The following is a 22981-nucleotide window of genomic DNA, read 5'->3' as shown; positions in this document are numbered from 1 at the left end:
TAAATGCAAATGTTTTTTAACTGAGTACTGGCGCTATTTAATTCCTCCCTTAGGTCTTCAATCACTCACCCATCCATCCGCCTGACAAACACCATTTTCACTGACTCAACATGACTACCATTAAGTTGAAAGCTGAAAGGTTTTGCATTGGAGCGAGGACAGTAATCAGACTCAGACATGACAACCAGCTATACAAAGGATCATTTATGTTATAGTGACACTAGAATGCCACTCAATGAATATCTTTATGATACAAAATTGCATTTTTAAAAATGTTATCTCAACAAACCTAACCTCACAAAGACAGCGATGACATATTTTATTATTTTGTGTCTATTACAATGCTCTTTATATGATGAATGGTTAAATATAGACCGTGATTATTATTTTGATGACATATGGTAGCCTAATCATGTCAGGTGGTCCCTTGAACCTGGTTATCAGTTAGTTCTACAACAATAGTCAATCACAATTCAATGATGACCTGGCAATGGTAATAGATAGTAGCCAATTATAGCAGCCTATAGCCTAAGCCTCCAAGAGCAGCTATAGGCTACCCTACTGTAGAAAGCCATAAGGCGTGCTGTACCTTTAAGGTTTAAATATTTTCCATATTGCTTTTATCTCAATCCCTTGTAGTTTCAAGCACAAGCTTTGAAAGTTTGACTGGGGGAATTGAGGAGAGAATGAAAACAGTGCTGCTGCTGTTGTTGGGAAAAAAGGGAGAGAGAAAAAACGTTATTAAAGGACTTGAACCTGGGATTTGTTCGTCGACAAATGGTCTTCGTTTAAAATGAACATTGAGGAATATCGGTGGACATAATTGAGTTTAATTGCGTACAATCTATCAATGTCAGCGATTAAAAGGATAATATATGCAATCGATTTGGATTTTTGAGTGTAGCTTCGATTAGTTATTCTACCTTCTCAGTCATGCAGTTAGAATTACGAACATTGATGTTTGGAATTGTAACGGTGCTGGTATTATTTCTGATCATTGCTGATATTGCTGAAGTCGAGAAAGAAATTGCGTAAGTATAGCGGTGGATTCTGATTCGAGTTGTTCATGCATTTTGTTGCACGTGTTATCTAGATGTTAAAATGCATTATTCAGATAAATATAATTATCTTATGTTCATATATAATTGTTAGATTCAGCGTTATCTTCACTCATTCAGTTTAGAACTTTAAGAAGATGTTGAGCGCTCCTCTTACATTTCTTCAGTAGGATGCATGTAGGTTGAGTACAATTTTGTGCATTTCAAGGTTACAAACCCCTGTGCATGTATTTATACGTTCCACTCCTATTCCCATCTTTGAAAATATTTGCAATCTAGAACCTAAAAAGATTATTCGGCTGTCCCCATAGAATTGAAGAACCCTTTTTGGTTCCAGGTAGAACCTTTTGGTTCCAGGTGTGTTCTATGTAGAACCCTTTCTACAGATGGTTCTACCTGGAATCGAAAAGGGTTCTCCTATGTGGACAGCCGAAGAACCCTTTTGGAACATTTTTTCAAAGAGTGTTGTCTTTGGTTTTTAATCGAACCATTCACTTTAGCTGTTCCTTTGTTTGTGATATCCCAGTGTAATAATGCAATTGATGACAGCTGTTCAACAGACGCTCAATACCTGTATCCAAAGAGCAATTTGTGTAAAGTTTAGCCTCAATGCATTATACAGTAGGCTACAGTATCTTTAAGGACTACCTTCAGATTCTATGTGTGTGTGTGTGTGTGTGTGTGTGTGTGTGTGTGTGTGTGTGTGTGTGTGTGTGAGTGAGTGAGTGAGTGAGTGAGTGAGTGAGTGAGTGAGTGAGTGAGAGTGAGTGAGTGAGTGAGTGAGTTAGCGAGCGAGCGAGCAAGCGTGCGTGCGTGTGCATGAGTGTATACGTGTACTCTTGGCACTTTACTTATGGAGTGCATGGATTAACTAATTGCTACAAAACCAGGGGAGTTTTTGGGGGGAGAGACAATGTGCTGGTAATCAGATAGTTTCAGGTGTAACTTTACACTGTTAGCTCTCTTCAGTGAAGAATACTATACTCTCTAACAGCAGTGTCAACTGGATTTTGCTCTAATTGTATTGCATTTTGATAATAAAAACAGCCTGTATAGTCACTGATTTAGAAGAGATACTAACACAATAGAACAGACCACTGTATCAAAAGGAACCAGTCCAATAATTGGAAGACCATTTTTCTTTCCACATCAAACCTTGAATCAATAGCATCATCAGGCTGAGCTGAGACACCCCAGGGCTTCGTGACAAATGGTATGCGCTTGGTGGTTTTGTTCCACACTTCAGTGTATCCTGTTTGCACTCCAGCTCCAGTCATGTCATGGTAGAGGGCTGTTTGGTGGGTGGCTGTGCAGATAGGAGATTACTGTTTGATTTGTTACTGTGAGCGCAACAGACTGGTGACAGAAGAAACAGTTTGCCTTTCTCCAGACATAATTCAGCCCTGCAGCAGAAATCCTCTATTACACAAATACAACTCTTGAAGCTTGGAAGATACATGTGCTGCAAACAGTTCTGCCATGGAGACCTCTGGAGCTGGAGAGAATTATAGCACAAGTCTCAAGGCTGTAAATGTTAAGCAGCTGGAACAGTTGGTATGTAGTACTTTGTCTAACGGTTCACAAATGACCAAGTATTTATTAACATACTTATGGTGGTAATTACACAGTAATAATCATGTTTATATTGTAACTACATGGTAAGAACCAATTAATTACAAATGCTTCATGAAGGAGCTTGCCTATATTAGTACATATCTCCATTCCAAGAACAATAGAATAGCTGTGTTGCTCCCCAGATAGCACAGCTAGGCCTGTCACATTCATTTCAGCAGATTGAATGCTCCTAGCTCCTGGTCTACCGCCTGGTATATTAGTGATTCTCCTTGCCTCTGTAATAACTGACACAAGATGCAATTGCACATACCTAATTGGGATTTTCACTGTCCATTTACACCTTCCAATTAGTGGAGCAATAGTATTATAGTACTGAGTGCTTGCTCTAATTGATTTTCTGGAGCTTTATAGTTTTACACACCATGTGAGAGTTGGGTTTTTGAATCAGATATGTGATGATATTTTATCGTCTTTTCTTTATTATGTTGAGATTGTGGTCATAAAAGGCAATGATGAAGTATCTAATGTTGTATATCTAGAACAGTAGTCCATGCTACTCATAGAGTACAGATTATATACCATTCATGTTGATCTTTACGGGATGTTGACCGACTACACGTTTTTATCCAGACTCGGTAACGGTCAGATTGGTAGATCAGTTGGCATGTCCTGTTTTTTTTCCCCTCAGGTACATAAGATACCTGAGACATTGAGATATTCCGCCCTACCAGGGATCATGTGACACATTGCCTTACTACATACCTCTTTATTGACAAGCATGGCCTTCAGCGCACATTTTCCAGTATTATATCAATGTAATGGCTGTTCTGTTTCACCATCTGACTGCATTTTGATGCATGCTCTTGTCCTTCATGTTCACGTGAGCGTGATGAGCCTACTGCTCATCCAAATACACATTAAGAGCATAGCCATATACCCTATTCTGACAGCTTGAGTTATATGCCTGGAATTTGATTAAACCAGCTCTTGCCCCTCACACTTCATGTTCTGCATGATTCCATTCATCTAACAAATAATATTTTTTGTAAAGTTATTAATAGTTTTTTAATACACTACATACACATACAAACAATATTGTGAATTATTCTGATGGTGGCTATAATTACTTTTTTCTTGGTCTAGGAATCTTGGAGGTTCCAGACAATTGTACTTGCACAGCCTCATTCCCAAGCCAAACAGGTTTGTCAGGCTGGTCTGCCCCTTCCACCATTGCCTCCTGATTTTGTAACACTCATCAATTCTGTTATTCTAGCTTTTTATTTGCTACCCTTCAGAGCTCATATGCTTGCAGAAGACATGTAAAATAATTAACAGACTTAATACACGTGAACATATCAGCAATCTCATTACCCTATGATTGGGTTTTGCCCTAAGGCAAGAAAGTGAACCTGAATAAAAAAAACATTAAATTGCTTGTTTCCATAGAAACATGTAAGACCTATGAGATTTGGGAAAGCTACATGGATTACAAAATTGTATCTAATTAAAATAATTAATAAATCACATAATTGATGTACAATTTCTGATGTGTACTGAACAAAAATATGAATGCAACATGCAACAATTTCAAAGATTTTACATGCAACAATTTCAAAGAGTTACAGTTCATATAAGGAAATCAGTCAATTAAAATAATTTAATTAGGCCCTAATCTATGTATTTCACATGACTGGGAATACAGATATGCATCTGTAGGTCATAGATACACTACATGAACAAAAGTAAGTGGACACCTGCTCGTCGAACATCTCATTCCAAATTCATGGGCATTAATATGGAATTGGTCCCTCCTTTGCTGCTGCTGGGAAGGCTTTCCACTAGATCTTGGAACATTGCTGTGGGGACTTGCTTCCATTCAGCCACAAGAACGTTAGTGAGGTTGAGCACTGATGTTGGGCGATTAGGTGTTTGATGGGGTTGAGGTCAGGGCTCTGTGCAGGCTAGTCAAGTTCTCTCACACCGATCTCAACAAACCATTTCTGTATGGACCTCCCTTTGTGCACAGGGGCATTGATATGCTGAAACAGGAAAGGGCCTCCCCCGAACTGTTGCCACAAAGTTGGAAGCACAGAATCGTCTATAATGTCATTGTATGCTGTAGCGTTAAGATGTCCCTTCACTGGAACTACAGGGCCTAGCCCGAAATATGAAAAACAGCCCCAGACCATTATTCCTCCCGCCGACGCTTGGCATTAGGCATGGTGATCTTAGGCTTGTGTGTGGAAATCCATTTCATGAAGCTCCGGACAAACCGTACTTGTGATGACGTTGCTTCCAGACGCAGTTTGGAACTCGGTGGTGAGTGTTGCAGACGATATGCTCTTCATCACTCGGTTGTCCCGTTCTGTGAGCTTGTGTGGACTACCACTTTGTTGCTGAGCCGTTGTTGCTCCTGGATGTTTCCATTTCACAACAACAGCACTTACAGTTAACCGGAGCAGCTCTAGAAGAGCAGAAATTTGACAAACTCACTTGTTGGAAAGGTGGCATCCTTATGCCGGTGCTACGTTGAAAGTCACTGAGCTCTTCAGTAAGCCCATTCTTCTGCCAATGTTTGTCTATGTAGATTGCATGGCTGTGTGCACAATTTATACACCTGTCAGCAACTGGTGTGGCTGAAATAGCCAAATCCCCAAATTTAAAGAGGTGTCCACATACTTTTGTATATATAGTGTAACTTAAAAGAAGGTAGGGGCGTGGATAAGAAAACCAGGCAGTATATGGTATGAGATACCACCATTTGCCTCATGCAGCACGACACATCTCCTTTGCATAGAGTTGATCAGGCTGTTGATTGTGGCCTGTGGAATGTTGTCCCACTCCTCTTCAATGGCTGTGCGAGGTTGCAGATATTGGCAGGAACTGGGACATGCTGTTGTACACGTCAATCCAGATAATCCCAAACATGCTCAATGGGTGACATGTCTGGTGAGTATGCAGGCCATGAAAGAACTGAGACATTTTCAGCTTGTGTACAGATCCTTTCGACATAGGGCTGTGCATTATTAGATGATGGTGGCTCGACAATGAGCCTCAGGATCTTATCACAGTATTTCTGTGCATTCAAATTGCCATTGATAAAATGCAATTGTGTTCATTGTCCGTAGCTTATGCCTGCCCATACCATAACCCCACTGCCACCATGGGGCACTCTGTTCACAACGTTGACATCAGCAAACCACTCACCCACACGATGCCATACACGTGGTACGCAGTTGTGAGGCCGGTTAAACGTACTGCGAAATTATATAAAAGGACATTGGTGGCGGTTTATGGTAAGAAATTAACATTAAATTCTCTGCCAACAGCTCTGGTGGACGTTCCTGCAGTCAGCATGCCAATTGCATGCTCCCTCAAAACTAGAGACATCTGTGGCATTGTATTGTGTGACAAAACTGCACATTTTAGAGTTGCTTTTATTGCTCCTAGCACAAGGTGCACCTGTGTAATGAGCATGCTGTTTAATCATCTTCTTGATATGCCACACCTGTCAGGTGGATGGATTATTTTGGCAAAGGAGAAATGCTCACTAACAGAGAGACATTTTTGTGCCTATGGAACATTTTTGGGATCATTATTTCAGCTCATGAAACATGGGACCATCACTTTACATGTTGTGTTTATATTTTTGTCCAGTTTAAAAATTATATACAGTGAGGGGAAAAGTATTTGATCCCCTGCTGATTTTGTACGTTTGCCCACTGACAAAGAAATTATTAGTCTATCATTTTAATGGTAGGTTTATTTGAACAATGAGAGACAGAATAACAACAAAAATCCAGAAAAATGCGTGTCAGAAAGGTTATACATTTATTTGCATTTTAATGAGGGAAATAAGTATTTGACCCCCTCTCAATCAGAAAGATTTCTGGCTCCCAGGTGTCTTTTATACAGGTAACGAGTTGAGATTAGGAGCACACTCTTAAAGAGAATGCTCCTAATCTCAGTTTGTTACCTTACTATATCTCTTGACACAATGATGAAAATAATCATGGCCTCTAAACCTTCAAGCTGTATACTGGACCCTATTCCAACTAAACTACTGAAAGAGCTGCTTCCTGTGCTTGGCCCTCCTATGTTGAACATAATAAACGGCTCTCTATCCACTGGATGTGTACCAAACTCACTAAAAGTGGCAGTAATAAAGCCTCTCTTGAAAAAGCCAAACCTTGACCCAGAAAATATAAAAAACTATCGGCCTATATCGAATCTTCCATTCCTCTCAAAGATTTTAGAGAAGGCTGTTGCGCAGCAACTCACTGCCTTCCTGAAGACAAACAATGTATACGAAATGCTTCAGTCTGGTTTTAGACCCCATCATAGCACTGAGACGGCACTTGTGAAGGTGGTAAATGACATTTTAATGGCATCGGACCGAGGCTCTGCATCTGTCCTCGTGCTCCTAGACCTTAGTGCTGCTTTTGATACCATCGATCACCACATTCTTTTGGAGAGATTGGAAACCCAAATTGGTCTACACGGACATGTTCTGGCCTGGTTTAGGTCTTATCTGTCGGAAAGATATCAGTTTGTCTCTGTGAATGGTTTGTCCTCTGACAAATCAACTGTACATTTCGGTGTTCCTCAAGGTTCTGTTTTAGGACCACTATTGTTTTCACTATATATTTTACCTCTTGGGGATGTTATTCGAAAACATAATGTAAACTTTCACTGCTATGCGGATGACACACAGCTGTACATTTCAATGAAACATGGTGAAGCCCCAAAATTGCCCTCGCTAGAAGCATGTGTTTCAGACATAAGGAAGTGGATGGCTGCAAACTTTCTACTATTAAACTCGGACAAAACAGAGATGCTTGTTCTAGGTCCCAAGAAACAAAGAGATCTTCTGTTGAATCTGACAATTAATCTTAATGGTTGTACAGTCGTCTCAAATAAAACTGTGAAGGACCTCGGCGTTACTCTGGACCCTGATCTCTCTTTTGAAGAACATATCAAGACCATTTCGAGGACAGCTTTTTTCCATCTACGTAACATTGCAAAAATCTGAAACTTTCTGTCCAAAAATGATGCAGAAAAATTAATCCATGCTTTTGTCACTTCTAGGTTAGACTACTGCAATGCTCTATTTTCCGGCTACCCGGATAAAGCACTAAATAAACTTCAGTTAGTGCTAAATACGGCTGCTAGAATCCTGACTAGAACCAAAACATTTGATCATATTACTCCAGTGCTAGCCTCTCTACACTGGCTTCCTGTCAAAGCAAGGGCTGATTTCAAGGTTTTACTGCTAACCTACAAAGCATTACATGGGCTTGCTCCTACCTACCTCTCTGATTTGGTCCTGCCGTACATACCTACACGTACGCTACGGTCACAAGACGCAGGCCTCCTAATTGTCCTAGAATTTCTAAGCAAACAGCTGGAGGCAGGGCTTTCTCCTATAGAGCTCCATTTTTATGGAACGGTCTGCCTACCCATGTCAGAGACGCAAACTCGGTCTCAACCTTTAAGTCTTTACTGAAGACTCATCTCTTCAGTGGGTCATATGATTGAGTGTAGTCTGGCCCAGGAGAGGGAAGGTGAACGGAAAGGCTCTGGAGCAACGAACCGCCCTTGCTGTCTTTGCCTGGCCGGTTCCCCTCTTTCCACTGGGATTCTCTGCCTCTAACCCTGTTACGGGGGCTGAGTCACTGGCTTGCTGGGGCTCTCTCGTGCCGTCCCTGGGGGGGGTGCGTCACCTGGGTGGGTTGATTCACTGTTGTGGTCATCCTGTCTGGGTTGGCGCCTCCCCTTGGGTTGTGCCGTGGCGGAGATCTTTGTGGGCTATACTCGGCCTTGTCTCAGGATGGTAAGTTGGTGGTTGAAGATATCCCTCTAGTGGTGTGGGGGCTGTGCTTTGGCAAAGTGGGTGGGGTTATATCCTTCCTGTTTGGCCCTGTCCGGGGGTGTCCTCGGATGGGGCCACAGTGTCTCCTGACCCCTCCTGTCTCAGCCTCCAGTATTTATGCTGCAGTAGTTTATGTGTCGGGGGGCTAGGGTCAGTTTGTTATATCTGGAGTACTTCTCCTGTCCTATTCGGTGTCCTGTGTGAATCTAAGTGTGCGTTCTCTAATTCTCTCCTTCTTTCTTTCTCTCTCTCGGAGGACCTGAGCCCTAGGACCATGCCCCAGGACTACCTGACATGATGACTCCTTGCTGTCCCCAGTCCACCTGGCCATGCTGCTGCTCCAGTTTCAACTGGCCTGGGCCCTAGGACCATGTCCCAGGACTACCTGACATGAGGACTCCTTGCTGTCCCCAGTCCACCTGGCCATGCTCCTGCTCCAGTTTCAACTGTTCTGCCTTATTATTATTCGACCATGCTGGTCATTTATGAACATTTGAACATCTTGGTCATGTTCTGTTATAATCTCTACCCGGCACAGCCAGAAGAGGACTGGCCACCCCACATAGCCCGGTTCCTCTCTAGGTTTCTTCCTAGGTTTTGGCCTTTCTAGGGAGTTTTTCCTAGCCACCGTGCTTTTACACCTGCATTGTTTGCTGTTTGGGGTTTTAGGCTGGGTTTCTGTACAGCACTTTGAGATATCAGCTGATGTACGAAGGGCTATATAAATAAATTTGATTTGATTTGATTTGATTTACCTGTATAAAAGACACCTGTCCACAGAAGCAATCAATCGATCAGATTCCAAACTCTCCACCATGGCCAAGACCAAAGAGCTCTCCAAGGATGTCAGGGACAAGATTGTAGACCTACACAAGGCTGGAATGGGCTACAAGGCCGGAATGGGCTACAAGGCCATCGCCAAGCAGCTTGGTGAGAAGGTGACAACAGTTGGTGCGATTATTCACAAATGGAAGAAACACAAAAGAACTGTCAATCTCCCTCTGCCTGGGGCTCCATCCAAGATCTCACCTCGTGGAGTTGCAATGATCATGAAAACGGTGAGGAATCAGCCCAGAACTACACGGGAGGATCTTGTCAATGATCTCAAGGCAGCTGGGACCACAGTGTCGTGTCTTTGGCTATGCCGGATTAAGTGATATGACATGCTATTCTATAAAATAATTTATCCGTAATTAATATTACCTGATTGAGCCAATCATGTGAATGTAATGAACTAGAGAGTCGGGCACCACTGAATAATAATTATAGAGCTGTTATCTTCTGAATAAACCTAGTAAAGACCTAGTAATATTTTACATCAATAGCAGTCAATATTAATCATCTTAATTCAGTCTCATCTGAAAGTTGTAAATTCTTGGTTATCTGCACGAACCCTGGCTAACAAATTGAATCAGCAATAGAAATTTGGGTTTAATTATTTATTTACTAAATACCTAACTAATCACACAGAATTACAAATGCACATATTTAAATCATAACTTGATTACAAATTACGTCATAAAGGAAAACGTCCCTAGTGGGCGGAACAGATATGACAGATGGTTACACAAAAGAAAAGGGGCTGGGTTTGAGTGAAAGAGCGGGAAGACTGAGGAACAAGGGCAGAGTTGTGCTATCGTAAATACAGTATCTTATGCATTCTAAATTACCGCCCAATTGAAAAAGGAAAATGCAACCAATATTTACTCTGAGCTGCGCTTCGGTAGGTTGGTGGTAGATGGAAGGCCGTGTTGCCCAACCAAGTCCTTTGAAGGATGTCTCTGCTGGTAAATTGAATACGTTGTAGTAACGTCGTTGTGTGGTAGACGGGATACTCTGTCTGTTCCTTCCTAACCCTCGTTTGCAGCGGCTGTTGCTAACTCAACGGCTAGGAGGTATCACTTCTGTAGTGAATAAGAGTTCAAAGTTCATACCATTCGCAACCAAAGCTCACGCTGATGTTAGCTTCGTTCTGTAGTTATTATCTGAACCATTCTGACATCGGACCGTCGTCCTCACGTCCTCGGAACAGAAAGTTATATTGTTGTCAAGGGCCACTGATTGAGCAGAGCCCTATTTTATGAAAACCCAAATCTCACATTTTAGAAGCTAAAATCAAATTTCATCCCATCACGAATGATTTCATATTCAAACATTTAAATTGAACAACAATTCCATGTGAATCTGATAACTCTGATGTGTAGACTTTCTACTGTAGAGTTTGTCATCTTATCATTGATGAGAATGTCTCAGATGACAACCGAACTGACATCATATTCATTAAGTACCACCGCATATGTTCAATTGGTCAGATTACCAGAATATAGTTCATTTCCCCCCACCTTCTGATGTTCCCAGAATCTCTATGTTAACCAAGGGTTTTGCAAATGTAACATCAGTAGGGTAGAGAGAGGAAAAAGGGGGAAAGAGGTATTTATGACTGTCATAAACCTACCCCCAGCCCAACGTCATGACAATAGTCACCAAGAAAACAATTGGTAACACACTATGCCGTGAAGGACTGAAATCCTGCAGCACCCACAAGTTCCCCTGCTCAAGAAAGCACATATACATGCCCGTCTGAAGTTTGCCAATGAACATCTGATTGATTCAGAGGATAACTGGATGAAAGTGTTGTGGTCAGATGAGCCAAAATGGAGCTATTTGGCATCAACTCAACTCGCCGTGTTTGGAGGAGGAAGAATGCTGCCTATGACCCCAAGAACACCATCCCCACCGTCAAACATGGAGGTGGAAACATTATGCTTTGGGGGTGTTTTTCTGCTAAGGGGACAGGACAACTTCACCGCATAAAAGGGACAATGGACGGGGCCATGTACCGTCAAATCTTGGGTGAGAACCTCCTTCCCTCAGCCAGGGCATTGAAAATGGGTCGTGGATGGGCATTCCAGCATGACAATGACCCAAAACACACGGCCAAGGAAACAAAGGAGTGGCTCAAGAAGCACATTAAGGTCCTGGAGTGGCCTAGCCAGTCTCCAGACCTTAATCCTGTAGAAAATCTGTGGAGGGAGCTGAAGGTTCAAGTTGCCAAACGTCAGCCTCGAAACCTTAATGACTTGGAGAAGATTTGCAAAGGGGAGTGGGTTCAAAATCCCTCCTGAGATGTGTGCAAACCTGGTGGCCAACTACAAGAAACGTCTGACCTTTGTGATTGCCAACAAGGGTTTTGCCACCAAGTACTAAGTCATGTTTTGCAGAGTGGTGAAATACTTATTTCCCTCATTAAAATGCAAATCAATTGATAACATTTTTGACATGCGTTTTTCTGGTTTTTGTTGTTGTTGTTCTGTCTCTCACTGTTCAAATAAACCTACCATTAAAATTCTAGACTGATAATTTTTTTTGTCAGTGGGCAAACGTACAAAATCAGCAGGGGATCAAATACTTTTCCCCCTCACTGTAAACACAGGAATTCCCTGGGGTTTGAAAATAAGTGTCATTAATGATGTCATGAAATGGACTATAGGGCTTTCATTACACGTTTGATGGCTTTACACACAGGACTTGGTTGTTCATTCACACTGCTTTTTTAAGTGATGACATTAATTCTTATATCACATGTATCAAAGTCATGTTGCCCTTAATTTAGGATAAATGCCTCTGTCCTGTTGTAGAAATGTAGCAGTGAAGGCCAATCCTAAACCTTTAGTTAGTGAAGGGGAGGACAAGAGTCCTGCTTCTCCTTCATACTCGAATAATACCACCAAGCTCTCTACAGATAACTGGATTTTCAACAGGACCCTCTCCAATCTCATCAGGTAGGCCTACCTCTGCATTGGACTCCATCAAATCTCACACTCCTCTAAGCTAGGTATTCCCTCATGGATAACTTATTTTTCTTTTTATAGGAAGAACATCCTGAGGTTTTTCGACCCAGAGAGGGACATCTCTATTCTGAAGGGCACATTGAAACCTGGAGATGTCATCCACTACATCTTTGATCGTCAGAGCACTACCAATATCTCAGAAAACCTATACCAGTTGCTGCCCACTGCATCCCCCATGAAGAACCAGCACCACAGGCACTGTGCCATCATAGGGAACTCTGGGATCCTACTCAACAGCAGCTGTGGGCCAGAGATAGACTCCTATGACTTTGTTATCAGGTAAGGTGTGCTCTCGTTCTCTGTGGTCAACGTGAGTAAATTATTTATGCATGCTAACTCTCGCAGGGCTGCCGGCCCAGAACGTATCCCTAGCCTCAGAGCATGTACAGACCAGCTGGCTGGAGTGTTTACTCTCCATATCCCAATCTGTTGTCCCCATTTGATTCAAGATGTTCACAATTGTTCCTGTACCCAACAACGTGAAAAGAACTGATCTGATGAAGTACTTTAAGAGGCTAGTTAAGAACCATATTACCTCTACCTTATCAGACACCCTAGACCCACTACAATTCCCATATTGGCCCAACAGATCACCATTGCACTGCACACTGCCCTATCCCATCTGGACAAGACGAATACCTACATTATATACACTGAGTGTACTAAACAAAACCTATTGCCCTCAGAACAGCGTCGATTAGTCGGGGCATGGACTACACAAGGTGTTGAAAGCGTTCCACAGGGATGCTGGCCCATGTTGACTCATGTTTCCCACAGTTGTGTCAAGTTGGCTGGATGTCCTTTGGGTGGTGGACCATTCTTGATACACTAAGGAAACTGTTGAGCATGAAACCACCAGCAGAATTGCAGTTCTTGACACACTCAGACTGGTACGCCTGGCACCTACTACCATACCCCGTTCAAAGGCACTTACATATTTTGTCTTGCCCATTCACCCTCTGAATGGCACACAAACCATGTATTACATGTCTTAAGGCTTAAAAATCCTTCTCTAACCTGTCTCCTCCAGGTTAGAGAAGTGGCAAAAATCTAATTTCAGAATTTGGGCAGGATATGTCCCCTCAATCCCCAGTGAAAGTTGCACCCCTGGTGACAGAGACATGGTTGTTGCATTCTTAGTCCTGTGGCCTACTAAGTGAATATGGTATCATTACATTTAATTATTTAACGCAAGACAACATTATTCATAAGGCATATTTATCTTAATACAGTGGGCTGAAAATCATGGTTTACAGGCAACACCAGGCCTGCAAGTAACATTATGCTGGCTTGCAAAGTGATGTGTAAGTCCTATTGGAATTCAGCCAGAGTGGGGATATCCAACATTTTTCATTTGTATTCACCGGCAACCGGCATTTAGAATGACTGCCGGGTTGGGAAGACTAAAATATGAGACTGGAACTACCATTTCAGTAACGGGTACAACAAGTCCCAGTAACTGATTGGATTTGTTTAGAAAAATGTTATTTATATTCGAGAGGCATAATATTAATTAATCAATGTACATGCAAAAACATGGAAACATTTGAAACAAACAAGTCTACAAATCTACCTCCCGTCAGAATCTTGTGTATAGGTGGCAGGGAAGTCCGGCGCAGGAGAATCAAACTTAATGGAATGGAGTTGTTTAGGCACAGGGCGATCCGGATGGAGATGGTGGAATTCTCGCAGCAGGGAAGGATCTAACAGCGGAACCCAGCAATCTCTCCTCCGGACCGTACCCCTCCCAGTTCACGAGGTACTGAAGGCCCCTCGCCCGACGTCTCGAATCCAAGATGGATCGAACGGAGTACGCCGGGATCACCTCAATGTCCAGAGGCGGTGGAGGAACATCCCGCACTTCAGCCTCCTGGAGCGGGCCAGCCACCACTGGCCTGAGGAGAGACACATGGAACGAGGGGTTAATACGGTAATTGGTAGGTAGCTGTAACCTATAACATACCTCGTTCACTCTCCTCAGGACTTTAAACGGCCCCACAAACCGCGGACCAAGCTTCCGGCAGGGCAGGGGCAGGTTTTGGGTCGAGAACCAGACCCTGTCCCCTGGTGAGAACACCGGGGCCTCACTGCGATGACGGTCTGCACCAACTTTCTGGCGCAGTACGGTGCGCCTCCCAGGTTTCCTCCGCGCGCCAGAACAAATTGTCTACCGCAGGAGCCACGGTCTGACTGATGCCAAGGAGCCAGTACCGGCTGAAACCCTAATACACATTGAAAGGGAGAAAGGTTAGTGTAGGAGTGGTGAAGCGAGTTCTGGGCCATCTCTGCCCAGGGCACGAACTTCGCCCACTCCCCCAGCCTGTCCTGGCAATAAGACAGCAGAAACCTACCCACATCCTGGTTAACTCTCTCCACCTGCCCATTACTCTCGGGGTGAAAACCTGAGGTAAGGCTGACCAAAACCCCTAGATGTTCCATGAACGCCTTCCAGACCCTTGACGTGATCTGGGGACCCCGAGCAAACACTATATCTTCAGGCGCCCCATAGAAGACGTGTGTAAACAGGGCCTACGCAATTGGTAAGGCTGTGGGGAGACCGGGCAAAGGGAGGAGACGACAGGACTTAGAAAAACAATCCATAACAACCAGGATCGTGGTGTTACCCTGTGAAGGTGGAAGATCAGTTAAGAAATCCACCGACAGGTCCGACCACGGCCTTTGTGGAATGGGTAAGGGTTGTAACTTACCTCTGGACAGGTGTCTAGGAGCATTGCACTCGGCGCACACTGAGCAGGAGGAAACATAAACCCTCACGTCCTTAGCTAAAGTGGGCCACCAATACCTCCCATCAAGACAGCGCACCGTCCAACCTATCCCAGGGTTATAGGAGGGTGACGTGTGGGCCCAATAGATCAATCGGTCGCGGACAGCAGACGGAACGTACAGACGCCCAGCTGGACACTGAGGGGGAGAGGGCTCTGCAAGTGACGCCCGCTCAATGTCTGCATCCAGCTCCCACACTACTGGCGCCACCAAACAAGAGGCTGGGAGTATGGGAGTGGGATCCATGGACCGCTCCTCTGTGTCATACAGCCGGGACAGAGCGTCTGCCTTAACGTTCTGGAAGCCTAGTCTGTAAGAGAGGGTAAACACAAAACGTGTGAAAAACATGGCCCACCTTGCCTGGCGAGGATGCAGTCTCCTCGCCTCCCAGATGTAGTCCAGATTGCGATGGTCAGTCCAGATGAGAAAAGGGTGTTTAGCCCCCTCACACGAATGTCTCCACCCCTTCAAAGCCTTGACGACAGCCAACAGCTCCCAGTTCCCCACATCATAGTTTCGCTCCGCTGGGCTGAGCTTCTTCGAAAAGAAGGCACATGAGCGGAGCTTCAGTGGCGTACCCGAGCGCTGAGAGAGCACTGCTCCTATCCCAGCTTCGGATGCGTCCACCTCCACTATGAATGGCAAAGAGGGATCCGGATGAGCCAACTCATGTGCCGAGGCAAACAGCCTTCAGGTGCCTAAATGCCCTGTTCGCCTCAGCTGACCACTGCAAGCACACCAGGCCCCCCTTTAGCAGTGAGGTAATGGGACCAACAACCTGACCAAAACCCCGGATAAACCTCAGGTAGTAGTTGGCAAACCCTAAGGATCGCTGCACCTCCTTTACCGTCGAGGAAGTCAGCCAATTACGCATGGCTGCAATGCGGTCACTCTCCAACTCCAATCCTGACATGGAAATCCGATGCCCTAGGATGGAACCGGACTGTTGGAAGAACAGGCATTTCTCAGCCTTGTCGTACAGGTCATGCTCCAACAGGCGATCAAGCACTCTGCGCACCAGAGACAAACAATCTCTGACAAGGACATGAGGGGAAACAGAGGGTTAAATACACAACAGGTAATGAATGGGATTAAAACCAGGTGTGTAGGAAGACGAGACAAAACCAATGGAACATGAAAAATGGATCAATGATGGCTAGAAGACCGGTGACGTCGACCGCCGAGCACTGCCCGAACAAGGAGAGGCATTGACTTTGGCAGAAGTCGTGACACCTGCAATAGAGCATTCTGGTAAATATGATAATTTTGGGCGTGATTTTGGTTTAACCTCTTGCTCCTACCTGACACGCAGGCGTCCCATCTAGACATCTGGAAATGCAAATGCGCTACGCTAAATGCTAATAGTACTAGTTAAAACCCAAACGTTCATTAAAATACACATGCAGTGTATTGAATTAAAGCTACACTCGTTGTGAATCCAGGCAACAAGTCAGATTTTTAAAATGCTTTTCGGCGAAAGCATGAGAAGCTATTATCTGATAGCATGTAACACCCCAAAAGACCCGCAGGGGACGTAAACAAAATAATTAGCATAGTCGTCGCTACACAAACCGCACAAATAAAATATAAAACATTCATTACCTTTGACCATCTTCTTTGTTGGCACTCCTAGATGTCCCATAATCACTATTGAGTCTTTTTTTCCCGATTAAATCGGTCCATATATAGCCTAGATATCGATCTATGAAGACTGTGTGATAAACAAAAAAAAATTGCGTCTTATAACGTAACCTCATTTTTTTAAATTAAAAAAGTCGACGATAAACTTTCACAAAACACTTCGAAATACTTTTGTAATGCAACTTTAGGTATTAGTAAACGTTAATAAGCGATCAAATTGATCACGAGGCGAAGTATATTCTTTAGCTGTCGGTCTGGAAATAATGTCCGGGTAAATCTCAACCAAAATATCCGGTTGGAGACCGGAAGAAATGCGCTGCCTTGCGTCTGTTTGACCAAGAAACAAATAGTAGGCAAATGACAAGACTCTAGACAACGTGTGGAAGCTGTAGGTAATTGCAACCTCAGCCCCATTAAATGTGGTTCACCTTTATCAATGGGTTCAAGTCGCGCATGGATATATTTTTCCATTTTCAGTGATCAGATTTTCGATGAAACGCACGTTCTGTTATAGTCACCACCGTGATTTAACCAGTTTTATAAACATCTGAGTGTTCTCTATCCACACATACTAATCATATGCATATACTATATTCCTGGCATGAGCAGCAGGGCGCTGAAATGTTGCGCGATTTTTAACAGAATGTTCGAAAAAGTAGGGGGTAGGAGTAACAGGTTAAGATTGGTTATTAACATCAACACTGGGATTCTTTTACATGAACGGGTCCTACTGTAGCTCAGTTGGTAGAGCATGGCGCTTGTAACGCCAGGGTAGTGGGTTCGATTCCCGGGACCACCCATACGTAGAATGTATGCACACATGACTGTGGATGACTTTGGATAAAAGCGTCTGCTAAATGGCATATATTATTATTATTATTATGAATGAGTGTTAACGTAATTTAACACCTGAATCAACACTAGAAATGTTACACTGAGAAATCAAGACTAGGTAACACAGGCCAATTTGCTGTGTATAAAAGTGAATTATGAGTTAATTTATCATTGAATTTGCAGTGGAATATTCAGGATAGTAATGAGGCTCTCTCTATTAAAGCACTATTCATCTTTATACTCATAACTTTTATTTAAGCACAGTCCCTTAGATTTCACAAATACTTTACCTTGAAGATTCAATGCCACTGCTCTATAACAACATATTCTCCACACCTTTGAAATGCCTGCTACTTTTAGAAATGAGCAGCAGTACTTACAGCAATTAAATTCCTGCTGGGTAAATGTGACATTTTCAAAAGCTACTGCTATCCACCCGAAATGTAATGGGGTGCTTTAGAGAAGCACTGCCGTTTGTTCCTAGGACTGCTACACTCATTTACCAAGGGAGAATGTCTGTCTGAAACCATCCGTCAATGCTGCTCTGTGCTAGTGTGTCAGCAAACGGCTTTCTGTGAGTGGGTTATTTATTGCTATATAACTGCTTTGTCTGTCAGTGTAGCAACAGAGAAAGTACAGCTATGAATAGCAATTGTACAACTACAGATGTTTATAGGGGGATGAAATCCAAGGTTGCCTAACTGTGTCCACACTACAGCAAGGCATTGTGACAGTGGCGGTCGGTGCCGTTTGAGATGAGAGAGAATAATTTTGTTTTTATTTCTATTACAGCATATTGGATGATTGTCATTCAAATGCCATTCACCCAGCTCAATGTAACATCGATAGGTTTAGGCTACTACATGACAATGACCAATTTTCCCTGTACCCATCATGAGGTTGCTACAACCTAACCTATGAATAAAAGTTGACAATGTAGGTGCACAGGTCGAGAGATTTTTGACTAATCAAGGTGACAGACTTTGACACATTCAATACGCATTGCACACTCTTGCCTGCATCTAGCTGATCTGGGGTGTAATCATTAGTCCAACAGTTACAAATTAGAGTTTTACATTGGACAAATTCAGGTATGCTTATCCCGATTCTGTTTGCTTCCATTTAAGAAGCGTTTTGAACAGAATCGGCAGAATGAATACACCGCTGATCCCACGCAAACACAGTTCACTTTCATAACAGCCACATAAAAACAGCATGATCACTGTTCATTGTATATAAAATTCCTTCTCGCAACTATCTACGCACTCTCCTCCTGTCATCTTTTCCCTTCGCTTGTGGACTTCAGTGCACAACACAGCAGATTTCTGAGACCAGGCAAAAAAGCCTCCACTGCATCGTGAGTATGGGTAATTAGAAAGTAGAGCACATAAATCAGGGGTTTCAAACTCATTCCATGAAGGGCATAGTGTCTGCTGGTTTTTGGTTTTTCATTTCAATTAAGACCTAGACAACCAGGTGAGGGGAGTTCCTTACTAATTAGTGACCTTAATTAATCAGTCAATCAAGTACAAGGGAGGAGCGAAAACCCGCAGACACTCGGCCCAGTTGTGGAATGAGTTTGACATATGACATAAATTAATGATGAAGAGAGGCATCTGAACTAATGGAAATTGGGAAATATGCGAAACCATATCAATATTTCAGTTTTTGGGGGATGGGAATCATAGTATATCTCGTATCATTTGATTCCTGTACAATAATAGCAAAACCGTAGCAAGGCAGTGCATTTCTGCTGATATGTTTGTACTGCTGTAATGAGATTGGGATATTTGAAGTCCCTCATTACTTTGGGATGGTGTTTTTCTCCATCCTCCTTGTGCAACTTGATCTAATGTCTGGATATGCAGAGCCATACTGTATGCCTCTATGGTGGAAGAGTAAATCCCCAACCTCCCTGCTGCTGGAGTGTCAGATCAACAGGGAAACGGAAAGATGGGTCAGAATGGGTTTGCAGAGAAAGCCATAGCTAAGCAGGGGCCGTTAGCTGGGAGGGAGTGATGAGGGATTTGCTGAGGTATTCAGGTAGGGAAATAATGCCTCTGCTCACAGCAGTGCTCAGTTAAACCTGACTCTGGCTCTCACACAGCTCCACATTATTTATTTTAATAGATACAGGACATTTTATTTCCCCTTAGGTCATCTCTCGGTGCATTGGTATAGTAATTACTTTTACTGAGGTCAGTCAAGTAACCTTCTTTGGACACGATACCAACACACAGCAGGATGACACATGGAATACATTCATTAGGGTTTTCAGTTGCAGTTCACCAATGAGCTAGCTGTGTTTGGTGTAGGGTTGTTCTTAGCTCACTGATTATGTGCTTAATGCATGTTGAACAATGTCAGAGCTACCTAAATTAGTGTATGTGGAGTTTACTAATCTTCATGGAGTTTATGGAGGACAGTAGGATTGGGCAAATTTATGAGATCTGTGGTTTGACCTTAATATTTGTGAAAGACTAATAAAATGGACTAAGTGATAGCAGAGTAATTTAGATACATTTATATTTGCAGATGTAACCTGGCGCCAGTGGAAGAGTATGCTGAGGATGTGGGCCGGCGCACCAACCTTGTGACCATGAACCCATCTGTGGTGCAGCGGGCCTTCCAGGACCTGGCCAGTGAGGAGTGGAGGGAGCGCTTCCTGCAGCGGCTCCGGAGCCTCAGCGGCAGCGTACTGTGGATCCCAGCCTTCATGGCCAAGGGAGGAGAGGAGAGGGTAGAGTGGGCCATCCATCTCATCCTGCTGCACACGGTTGATGTGCACACCGCCTTCCCCTCACTGCGCCTTCTCCATGCTGTCAGAGGGTAAGACAAGGAGGGAACGCATGTGCTCTTTGTGACACTGAAGCTCGTAGTCTGTACACCTGTGAGCTCCACAATCCAGGGCCTGGCAGCCATTAATTAAGCAGCAGTTCACAGGTCCCCTGCCATTTTTAAACAGATTATTAGAGCTACTCAACAGGCCATTGTTGACCAACTTACTGCTGCTGGCCTCTCTGCCTGCTGTTGAATTTGCAGGAGGACAGCTAGCCAGCAGAAGTGTTATTTTTTTGTAGTGTATTTTGACAAAAAGCCTTGAATCATTTCTGAAAGGGCAATACATTTTTTGAAATGCAGGGAAAACGCTGTTAGAAATGCAGTACATGTCTATGACCTTTTAGCTACTGTGGTGCTTGATAAATGACAAACTGAATAGATTCCCCTGGGTTTCTGCTTCTCTGAGTACTCGATAGATCCACCATTGACCTCCTGCGAGTCCTAGGCCACTGCTAGGTCACTGGGCTCCTCTTAGAGTATCTCGAGGTCCAGGTAGGCCACGCTGGGCTGGGGGCCTGTGAGTGAGAGGACCAGATGGGGCTTGCATTGTGACTGCAGGCCCCAGACCTGTCTCTCTTATTACAATTCTGTTCCTCTTCTTGAGCCCACTGACGCCTCAGCATACATCCACCCAGAGAGCTGAGTGAAAGACACCACATAGGGAGAGAAAGGGTGCTTATTGTAGGGGCTTATTCAGGGGTGAGTGGACTGCCATTGCAGTGCTAAGAATGCAGAGGGTTCAGTGCTTTCTAACAGATATTGGCTTCAATGCACTCATCCTCTTTATCAGAGATAAAGTCTACCAGACTTTGCTTCAGATAATATTCAACACGACTGTATTCTTGCTATGTGTTATCTGTCATAGGACCTTGGCATGTGTGCAAGTGTCCACTAGTTTTATAGGTTCTGTAGATTTATTTTCCAGATACAAAGGAAAATATTTGGACACTGAGAAATAGCTCTATCCTAAAATAAAGATTCCAAAGATTTCCTCTTAGGTATTTCTTTCAGATGTCAGGTAACACTTGAGTGCCTTAAAATACCTTTAGCTTGGTTATATAACTATCTTGCTCCATTCTTCAGGTATTGGCTGACCAACAACGTCCAGATAAAGAGACCCACCACTGGTCTACTGATGTACACCATGGCCACTCGCTTCTGTGAGGAGATCCACCTGTACGGTTTCTGGCCTTTCCCTCAGGATTCCCAGGGGAAACCAGTGAAGTACCATTACTATGACACTCTGACCTACGAGTACACGTCCCATGCCAGTCCACACACTATGCCACTGGAGTTCAGGACCCTGAGTTCACTCCACAGACAGGGGGCGCTGCGTCTCCACACTGGCTCTTGTGATGTAGGAACATAATCTAAAAACAGCAAGGAATGTACTGTATGTCTCCATCAAAATGACCCTTACGCTTTTGGGGAAATACCTCCTGCTCAGTTGATGTCTGTCAGACACGGACATCTCAGAGGAAATACTTCCTGTATTAAACTGTAGGACATTTTTATGTAGCTGTGAATTTAGTTGAACGACCGTATGCAGGATACTGCATGTCTTATTTGGGCTCACGTTGTTGTCCTTCAAGAGACATGAGCGCTGAAGAGTTAAATTTTCACAGGTTACTGTAGAAATGTTAACTAAAACAGATACTTTTTAATTTGTTAAAAAATAACTAATTTATGTTGGTATATGCTTTTTTCAACAAGAATACCTTTTCTATTTACATGTAATGTGTCATAGAAAATGTATATAATTACAACATTTATAAAACTTTTTATTGATATTTGGATAATTATTCCTCTGAATTATAAGATAAATCTACTTCATCACTATTGTTGGAGACATCATATCAGACAGATCCAAGGCAGGAGCACCAGCCTGCATAGCACTGATTGAGCCACAAGATGGAAGCACTTCTTCATAAACTATGAATAGTAGTACATTTAGTTTTCCACATTTAGTTCATTAGTAAACATGGGTTCAACTACATACTACTGTGTGATGTTTGAGTTTATTTTGGGCAGTTTTGTTAGCTCTCACCTTAAATTGGGAATTGTATTTAATGAGTAGCCTAATAGTGTAGGCCTAGTTTCTTATTTTTGCCTTAACTTCTTCCTCATCGGGGAAACTGGTTTGTGGTATTTGGAAATCGAGACCGTGGGACTATAAGGTTATATCTGCACAAAGCATGGTTCTGAGATATTGAGAATGACATTTTTCACATCCCAGATCTCAAATGTTTTGTAGTGAATTATTTGCTTTCATAACCCATTAAGGTCCTCGCCATCAAGGTACCTAAAGTGCCGAGTATCCCAATTCTAAGACATTTGTCAATCTTTTTTTGTGTGGGGTGCACAGGATTTTCAATTTCAATAGAAAAGTACAGATATTTAATGATTAAATAAAGAGAATACCCTTAATTATTTCTAATCACATTATCAAATATATTAATTCATGTTCATCACACATTTGTTAAAGAGATCGTATCCTATGGATAACTAGCAACATCTCACAGGTA

At 43.1% G+C, this 22981-nt stretch overlaps 1 protein-coding gene across 1 annotated transcript; it reads left to right on the top strand.

Annotated features, from left to right (window-relative positions):
- Positions 1–693: 693 nt before the first annotated feature.
- st8sia2 (ST8 alpha-N-acetyl-neuraminide alpha-2,8-sialyltransferase 2) lies at positions 694–21967 on the top strand. Its single transcript, XM_035790258.1, has 6 exons — positions 694–1031; positions 3777–3833; positions 12144–12287; positions 12378–12635; positions 20151–20444; positions 21540–21967. Exons 1-6 carry the CDS (start codon positions 934–936, stop codon positions 21823–21825), a joined length of 1137 nt encoding a protein of 378 aa, XP_035646151.1. The 5' UTR covers positions 694–933; the 3' UTR covers positions 21826–21967.
- The last annotated feature ends 1014 nt before the right edge of the window (positions 21968–22981 follow it).

The sequence above is a fragment of the Oncorhynchus keta genome, chromosome 17 (genome assembly GCF_023373465.1).
Source record: "Oncorhynchus keta strain PuntledgeMale-10-30-2019 chromosome 17, Oket_V2, whole genome shotgun sequence".
Classification (NCBI taxonomy): Eukaryota; Metazoa; Chordata; class Actinopteri; order Salmoniformes; family Salmonidae; genus Oncorhynchus; species Oncorhynchus keta.
This window is presented reverse-complemented; position numbering and strand designations above follow the sequence as displayed.

What these genes read in the sequence shown, in the direction of transcription:
- st8sia2 (XM_035790258.1), top strand. Translation starts at nt 934, where the DNA reads ATGCAGTTAGAATTACGAACATTGATGTTTGGAATTGTAACGGTGCTG. An exon ending in CTCATTCCCAAGCCAAACAG is followed by an intron (nt 3,834 to 12,143) that starts GTTTGTCAGGCT and finishes GTCCTGTTGTAG; the next exon opens with AAATGTAGCAGTGAAGGCCA. An exon ending in TCCTATGACTTTGTTATCAG is followed by an intron (nt 12,636 to 20,150) that starts GTAAGGTGTGCT and finishes TTATATTTGCAG; the next exon opens with ATGTAACCTGGCGCCAGTGG.